This window comes from Phoca vitulina, unplaced genomic scaffold (assembly GCF_004348235.1).
Source record: "Phoca vitulina isolate PV1807 unplaced genomic scaffold, GSC_HSeal_1.0 scaffold2, whole genome shotgun sequence".
Classification (NCBI taxonomy): Eukaryota; Metazoa; Chordata; class Mammalia; order Carnivora; family Phocidae; genus Phoca; species Phoca vitulina.
Genome location: NW_022589705.1, coordinates 76,682,026 through 76,690,644, shown reverse-complemented (window position 1 = coordinate 76,690,644; position 8,619 = coordinate 76,682,026). Strand labels below are relative to the sequence as shown.

General features: G+C 44.0%; 1 protein-coding gene across 2 annotated transcripts in view; it reads right to left on the bottom strand.

The window, feature by feature from the left end:
• Positions 1-8,619, bottom strand: part of ZBTB8OS (zinc finger and BTB domain containing 8 opposite strand) — a 57,753-nt gene that overhangs the window by 31,171 nt on the left and 17,963 nt on the right. Inside the window, exon 6 of one of the 2 annotated variants that reach the window (XR_004297569.1) lies at positions 98-1,021. Coding sequence is in view for 1 of the 2 variants with exons in the window: in XM_032388873.1 (XP_032244764.1) it covers positions 929-1,021 (93 nt within the window). In the remaining variant the exon portion in view is untranslated. Of the gene's footprint in view, positions 1-97; positions 1,022-8,619 lie in introns of those variants that run through there. The other variant, XM_032388873.1, reaches the window with a different exon arrangement.

Genomic DNA, 8,619 nt, shown 5'->3' with positions numbered 1-8,619 from the left:
AATTTGGAAAGAAAAGTAAATTTCTTCCTTCAAGTATTGCCATTAAAAAACTTTTCTTTAAATCAACTTTTGAGTAGAGTACCATCCTCATGCCCACCTCTAAGGTTGTGCTTGCAATTCAAACAGGATAGGTATACCCCTTCGGCAGTCTTGTATACACAGACACTCCCTGGCTTAGTTTCCTTAAAAAAAAAGAAAAAAAGAAAACAAGTTTTCATCCAATAGCAAAGTGGCACTTTTTTTGCAAATTTCAAAAAGATTAAATGCTGAAATAAAATAGAAATAGATACTGTGCTTTTGTTGGGTATTTGAGTTGACTTAAAACTTTTTTATCCCTGGAGGAAAAAAATCCATGAGGAACACAACAGTGGAAAGCGGCGCTTATAAGTATTGGCACTAGAAGCTCCAGTATTATCCCCCCCATAACCATCCGCGACATTGATTTGAGCTCAGGTGGGTGACCCGCGTGGCTTTCTATCTTCTTTTCTACAAGGGAAGACTACAGCAGTGGGTAATAGGAACCTCCCTTTTCCTTTTCAGTCCTGTTTTCTCCCACAACTACTTTTCCTGGAAAGCAGACCACGGCTCGACCCCGAGAGAGAGGCCCGCGACCTACCAGACACCCCAAGGCTAGATTCGGGGGGGGGGGAAACAGAAAAGTCTGTCCTGCAAAGTGGGTGCCCGATTAAAAGAGCCCACATTTGCTGAGTGTCTACTGGATCCCAGTCCTCTGAGGTAGGCATTCACTCCGGCCCCATTTTCAACTGGAAGTGATGCCTGCCTCCTGGTGAGGACCCACAGGGGGTCCTGGGGAACCAGCCAAGTGGGTCCCTGGCGGCGCGCCATCTAGAAATCAAACTCGAGCCAGCAGGAGGTGAAAGAGTTTATTGAAGCTATAGAGAGTGCAGGTACAGAGTGCCTGGGAGACTCAGGAGAGGAGAGAGCCCTTTGCTTGGGGTCTGGGGTTTTTTTTATTGAGGACTGTGGTCTGGTGTCGGGTCCTCGCAGGCATCCGGGCACCCTGGAACAAAGACGAGGGTCCAGGTGTTATTCCTTAGAGCCAGGGCTCTTGGCCCGGAGCTGTGTAGCGCCCGCGGTCTGGAATGCGCATCTGATAGCTTCCGCGGGTCCTTCTCCCCTGCTCCTTCCTTAGACGTTATCTATTCCAAAGAAATCATTAATTCCTGCCCCTGACAAGGAGGACGTACGCTATTTGCATGGTGAGGCATGTGTAAAGTGGAGGTGTAGGCAGAAAAAGGAACAAGAAGCAGATTTTATGGAGTGCTTCAGTTTCCCCGCACAGAAGGAGCAAACAGGCTTGGGAAGTTGAATGACTGACCCCAGAGCCACCCTGACAGACGGCCGGGCAGGGATTTGAGCCCATGCGATGGGACACCCACAGGTGCCTAAAATCGTGGCCAGGTCAGGGACAGCTAGTCTATTTTATCCCGACTTCCGGCTACCATACTGCCGTGTCTGCGACACAGCGCTTCACTGCCTCCGAGTCCCCGACCCTCACACCCGAACAGCGGACACCCGGACACCACTGAGCCCGCGGCGCCCCGCCAGCCAGGCGGCTTGGAGAGGCGGGCTCCGGCGGCCAATGAGAGCCTTAGGCGCTCCGGGCGTCCGCACTCAAGCCAATAGGAGCCGGGCAAAGACACCTGGGGCGGAGCCAGGACCCGCTGTTGGCCAGAACTCCTGCCACTCCGGAACTTCCTGCCGGTCAGACTCAGCCCGGACCTCGCTGCGGTGCTCGAGTTCATCCAGCGTGACTGCCCTTTCTGTTGTTTTCTTTGCCCCTCTCCCACCCCCCCGCCCCTTTTTAGGGGGTCATAACTCTTTAAGAGAAACACTGAGCAACAAATGTTTTAACATGCCAGCCCTGTGAGGTAGGTGCTATTATGGCAGATGAAGAAATAGCCTTAGAATGAAAAGACTTGGCCAAGACCAGAATTGGGGAAGTTTCCAGAAGGAAACTGGAAGCAGAGCCCCTGGCTCCTACATTTACGTACATATTGAAAGGTTAGCCATTTAAAATGACTTGGGGAACCTCTGTCACGTGCAAGGCGGAGGAATGAAATGAAATGAGCGGAAGAACTTTACATTTCGGGTGGGGAGACGGACAAACGGCCAAGAATGATGTGAGTGAGGTAGAAAGTACCAAGTGCTGGAAGCATATCCATTTGTTCATCCAACAGCTATCTTAATATCTACCATTTGCAGCCTCCTCCAAGCACACAGATCTCTAGATGGAATTCAGACAAATAATTTGGGTGGGGAGAGTGTCACATTTATTTTGTTTTTACACGAAAACGAATATAGATAACAAAAATCGTCATTCATCCCAACATACAAATAACATCTGCTGATTTAAAAAGAAAGAGAAAATGATTTTGAGCTATGCCTCGAATGGAAAGGACATCCAATTAAGAGACACAAAGAAGGGCAAAGGGGGTTGATCAATATAACTAAGGAATGAGTGCAGGGAATGGAAATCTAAGAGGAATCCAAGACAGCTGCAGTCTGGGGAGTGGGAGGCCAAGGGCGCTATAGATAGAAATAAGGAATATGGAATTCGGATATGAAAACATGACATTAAGGATCTCTTCCTAAGGAGCATGGCGCCAGGAGCTTTGGAATCCAGGAAGACCTGGGTTAAGTGTCACTGAAACACACCACTAAAGATAGAAGGTTCAAATAAGGTATATATTATAACCAGAAGCCAGCTCCCTTGCTTCAGGAACAACTTAAAAGAGGAGATGTGACTTCATATAATGACTTAAGGAGCTTTGTGCAGCAATGTATCCAAATATTTAGAACATCGTCTGTCTAAGTATTTCTTTGGACTTGAGGGAACCCAGTAAAGCTGGGATCAAGCAGGTGGGATGAGTCCAAATAGCTTCTGAAAGGTGAATTTCCAGTTATTTTGAAAAGGGACAGGGTTGGCGGGTAAGAATCTGGGCAACAGAATAGACTGATCTAAAGAACAGAAAGTAGATTAGTGATTGCCTAGAGCTGGGGCGGGGGCAGGGATGAGGGCTTAAAATGGTAGTAGGTTTCTTCTGGGGGCGAAAATGTTCTAAAATTGATTATGATGATGGTTGCACAACTGTGAAAATACACTAAAAACCATTGAATTGTACATTTTCAATGGGTGAATTGTATAGTATGTGAATTATATCTCACTGAAGTTGTTATAAAAACAATCAGGGTAAAAAGTCAAAGGTAGGAACTGGTGTTATGTGAACTTAGCTGGTGGGTGATGGGGGCGCTCCACTGGTCCTGAGAGGGCTCTGAAGGGGTCAGGGGAACAAAGATAAAGGCAGAAACAAAGTTGCCCAATAACTTGTTCATCTTTCTTCTCATTACACCCTTGAATGTGTAATACCGTGAGCTACAAGGGGATCAGGAAGGGACAAACGGGAGGGAGCTCCTTAGAAGGGCAACTGGTTTGACATCAAGAGATGGGCGCAGCTTTTGAAGATGGATGCTCAACTCACATATGGAAGAAAGGAAACTAGATTAAACAGGAAAAACGTGGAGCAGAGAAGCAGGAAAGGAAAAGAAGTCTAAAGAGAAAACAGAAGAAGGAAGAAGCAGAAAGAAGTGGCTTTTTTGCCCTTCTTCATAAACGCAGACCTTAGCAGAATAGAACCGGCCGCCAGGGTTGTCTCTAGGCTGGCCGCAGCCCCTAACTGAATGAACACTGTGGACATTTTTTTTTTTTTTTTAATAAGGAGAAAGAGGAAGGGAGCTGTTAGCATTTATGCTTGTCAAAGTAATACTAGCCCTCACTTGTAGAGGATTTACTATGTGTCAGGTACCGTCCTAAGAGCTTTATGTGTATACATTTATTTAATCCTCTCAACAACCCTACAAGTACTATCATCATCACTTAAAATGAAGAAACTAAGGCACAGAGTGGCAAAGCAACGTGTCCAAAGTGGACAGTTAGTAAATGGCAGAACCAGGACTTGACCCCCAGTGATCTGGCGCCAGTTTGTGCTATCAACCACTACACACCCCAAGTCCTCCAAATAATGTTAGCAGTCATTTAAATGCCACAGCTCCAAGTATAATTCCAAAATGACTCCTTTTTCTTCATTTACAAAATAAGGTTCTTCACTACCCTAGCAATACCAGAGCATCGCACAGCAACCTGGTCTGACAGTAGTCATCCTCCCCATTTCAGAGTTGAGGAGACTAAGCCTCAAAGAGGTTAAGGAAATTTCCTAAAGTCATACAGTTCATGAATGACAGGGTCAGCATTGGAATTCGACTCTAACATCCTCAACGTTTATACTTGGAAGCAGTTTAAAAAACGCACACATTGGGGTACCTGAGTGGCTCAGTCGTTAAGCATCTGCCTTCGGCTCAGGTTGGGATCGAGCCCCACATCGGGCTCCTTGCTCAGTGGGAAGCCTGCTTCTCCCTCTCTCACTCCCCTTGCTTGTGTTCCCTTTCTCACTGTGTCTCTGTCAAATAAATAAAATCTTAAAAAACAAAAAACAAAAAAACCCACACACATTGGGGCACCTGGGTGGCTCAGTCAGTTAAGCACCCGACTCTTGATCTTAGCTCAGGTCTTGATCTCAGGGTTGTGAGTTCAAGCCCTGCATTGGGCTCCACGCCCAGCATGGAGTCTACTTACAAACAAACCCACCACACACATAGTTGTATATTTATTTGGCAGTGGGAAGAAACAATAGAAATCTACTCTTCTTTACTGTCTTGTCCTATGAAACTGTTTCTACAGTTCGTATGTTTTTGGGGTGCCTGGGTGGCTCAGTCAGTTAAGCATCCAACCCTTGGTTTCAGCTCAGGTCACGATCTCAGGCTCATGAGATCGAGCCCCGTGTCAGGCTCCACGCTCAGCACAGTCTGCTGGTCCCTTTCCCTACCCCTCTGCTCCTCCCCCACCTCAAATAAATAAATCTTAAAAAAAAAAAAATGTTTCTGCTAAATAACATTAGCTTTTGAACTTTTAGAGTAAGTGTCAAAGAAAATGGCACAATCCGTCAGTCATCTTCTTTTGGGTTGTATCTTACAAATATCACCCAAACACGAAGTGTTTCCTTATATACAAAACGAATAGCTGCTATACTAACCTCACAGGTGGATCAAAAGAACAACAGAACATAGATGTGATTTGTTATATATTAAAGGATGTTGTATGAAGACAATAAACAGAGTCCCAAATCTTCCCCTTAACAGCCAGGTAGTTTTAGGTGTTACTAATTTCCATATTTGTAAAATGCAGGATAAATGCACCACATATAGAAATACTGGAAGGACAAAAAAGGAATACTGGAAGGACAAATGGACAACATACTGAAAGCACTTGGGGAAGTAGTTTGTACACATGAATCCTGGATATGCGTTTATGACAAAAATAAATATGCTGGCCTTTTTTCTAAGAGTACTTTCTTCTTTGTCCAGGATTTGACATTGTTCATTTCATAGGTAACAAAATAAGAGCTATTCATAGTACATTAGATGGGAAACAACATTGATAAAGTACTATAGTCACTAAATTCTGTGGATGTTTGCTCTGGAAGGAGCTTTTGGAGGACATCCTTTCTGGTTTTCTGGTTTCTTAGATGAAGAAACAAAATTCTCCATCTGGAAATCCTCAAGCCTTCTGAAGCTCAGACTTCAGAAGTGGGGAGGGGGGCAGAACCCTAGTTCACTGGGTGCACATGCCCCACTTTGAGGAGGGTATAAATTGTTCTTTTCCCACCCTTTTTGAACATTTACTTCCAAAGCCCAAGTGGTAATAGCAAGGTGGAAAGAGAATCGGCAAGAGTGGCCGTAGGGATACAAAACCACTTATACCGCTTGGAGGGAGAGGCACCAGGGAGAAAAGGTCACCATGTCACGATGACTTTCCTGAAAAGCCACTGCCATCATGGGACACACTGCCATACTCATGACAAAGGCCATCTAATGGGAGTGAATGGGAACATGCTGATGGTGTGATATGGACCCTTTAGGCTAAACAATCAAAAACTGTTTCAGTAACAGAAACCTTCTTGTTCTCAGCTCAGTTGTTTAAAATTCAGTAATGCAGGATCTCAGAAACTTAGAACTGGAAAGGAATTAAGGAATCACTAGCACTACTAATACATGGATGAGGAAGTAGGTCCATGGTCAGACAGCAGACTGAGGGCTAGAGATTGAGACTTGTGACTTGGGATCCTACACTCTTGCAGATCTGCTCAAGGAGCTGACCTGCAGGCTCTGCCTGAATTTGATGTAGCTCCAAGATGCTTACTTAGCCCAGGAACCGTTAGGTAGTGACTGACCATCTATTATTATATGCCACCTGGGACCACTCCTTCTATTCAGAGGGACGAGGTTGCAAACACGGAACAATTATAAAATTAAGGCTGCAAAGCTTTAAAGTTAACTAAGGAGGCATAGTTTATTTTTTAAAGATTTTTTTAAAATTTATTTGACAGAGAGAGAGAGAGCACAAGCAGGTGGAATAGCAGGCAGAGAGAGGGAGAAGCAGGCTCCCCGCCGAGCCAGGAGCCCGATCTGAGGCTTGATCCCAGGACCGCAGGATCACGACCCGAGCCAAAGGCAGTCGCCTAACCAACTGAGCCACCCAGGTGCCCCATAAGGAGGCATAGTTTAAAGACCACTGAAGGCTGGAATGGTTAGGGAAGGTTTGAGAAAATGTGACTTGAGCTGTGCTTTAAAGCAGAGCCTTCTGACCAGCTTTCTGATTCAGCCCACCCACAATTTGTTTGTACTCCACTGTGATGACCCATAGTGGGTTGTTTCCCCCCTGCCCCCAAACTCGGGAGATTTCATATGAAAATCCCAATTTTGGAGTATCATGAAAACTGCAACACTAGGCCTATATTCACTTTAGCAATAAGGGCAAGAGCTGAGAGGCATAAATCCTCAGGTAAACACCCACAGTTCATTCTCATTATGCCCCTGACTCCTTGGGCAGTCAATGTGCTATTCATGTTTTGGGAAATGGGAAAGACAGCCCAGATAGGAGAATAAGACACAAAAGTGAAGATGAGTGGGTATGTTATAGGGTGGGGGAATTGCTTTCCAAAGGGGAAAGACGTGTTTCCTAGCCCAAGACACATACCTGACTCTAGTATTAGAGTCTGGTGAGAGCCTGGTGCAACCATCTCAGTAAATAAACAAAAATAAAGTGTGTGTTGCTGGTAAGTCAAGAATGCCGACTTCACATACAAAGGGCAACATACTCATTTTCCTTCTACTCAGTATCTTCATTTTGGCATGTTTAAAAATACAAACTTTTTTTTTTTAAGATTTTATTTATTTGTCAGAGAGAGAGAGAGAGATCGCACAAGCAGGGGGAGTGGCAAGCAGAGGGAGAAGCTGGCTCCCACTGAGCAAAGAGCCCTATGTGGGACTCAATCCTAGGGTCCTGGGATCATGACCTGAGATGAAGGCAGATGCTTAACCAACTGAGCCACGCAGCATCCCAAAACACATTTTAAAATTCACACAAAATTTAACAAATTATAAATTTATTATAAATGAAAAGAAATATAATTTGTATTGCATAATTACAACTGACTTGCTCTTACTGAACCCCATTATATAGCACTGCTGGTAAGAGGTGTAGCTACTCTTTTTCTCCTAGTCAAGTTTGTACCCTACTTGGCTTAATATATCCCAAGAGCTCTTCCTATTCTGGGTTCAGCTCTTCCATTAGACTCACAGTATTCCAGTGCACATTTTCACAATCAATGCCCCAAACAGCCCATGATATTCAAAGGAGTCCATGGAAAAGAAAAAAAAAAAAAGCCCTATGTCTGCCTGGAAATTCATCCTAACAAAAGGTAAAGAGGTTCTTATAGACAGTTTTTGCTTGGAGGACCACAATTCAAATTTACAAAATGTGCCTAACAATAAAAAAGGCTAAGAAGCACCACCCCAACTATCCTGCTATGTATTCATTTGAAGAGCTACTATTCAAACCATGGTTCTTGGCCTAGTCTCCATTACCTCTACTTTCTGTTAAATACCCAGAGAAAAATATTACAGTGCTTAGAATACTTAGGAAGCTCACAGACAATCTCTTCCTTTTAGGTCAAGTTTAGCATGCTATAATGATATTTGGCACCACCCAGTGGCAATCTTTTCTCATCTATGTGTGAATAAATAGCAACTTTGCAAACTCTTGTCGTGGCAACAAAGAATACCTCAATCAATGAATAGAGAATAGAATAACGTTGCAAATCAAACAAAAGAAGTTTCTTTTTTTTTTTAAGTTACCTCCTTTGAAAAGTTCAGATCATTTTAACATGGTTTTCCCACAACAAAGATCTTAGGTAATTTAAAAAAAAAAAAGAAATGTTAAAATGATTATTTTCTTCTCTAAATGTATAAATATACTGGCTTTAATATAAAATTACATGTTGGAAGGGCCCATTTGTAAGGGTATTTAATTTTTCTTATGGGAAAACAGTAAAGTGTCCATACGTTAGTGCTTTAAAAATGTGAGAGAGAGGGCGCCTGGGTGGCTCAGTTGGTTAAGCGACTGCCTTTGGCTCAGGTCATGATCCTGGAGTCCTGGGATCGAGTCCCGCATCAGGCTCCCTGCTCAGCGGGGAGTCTGCT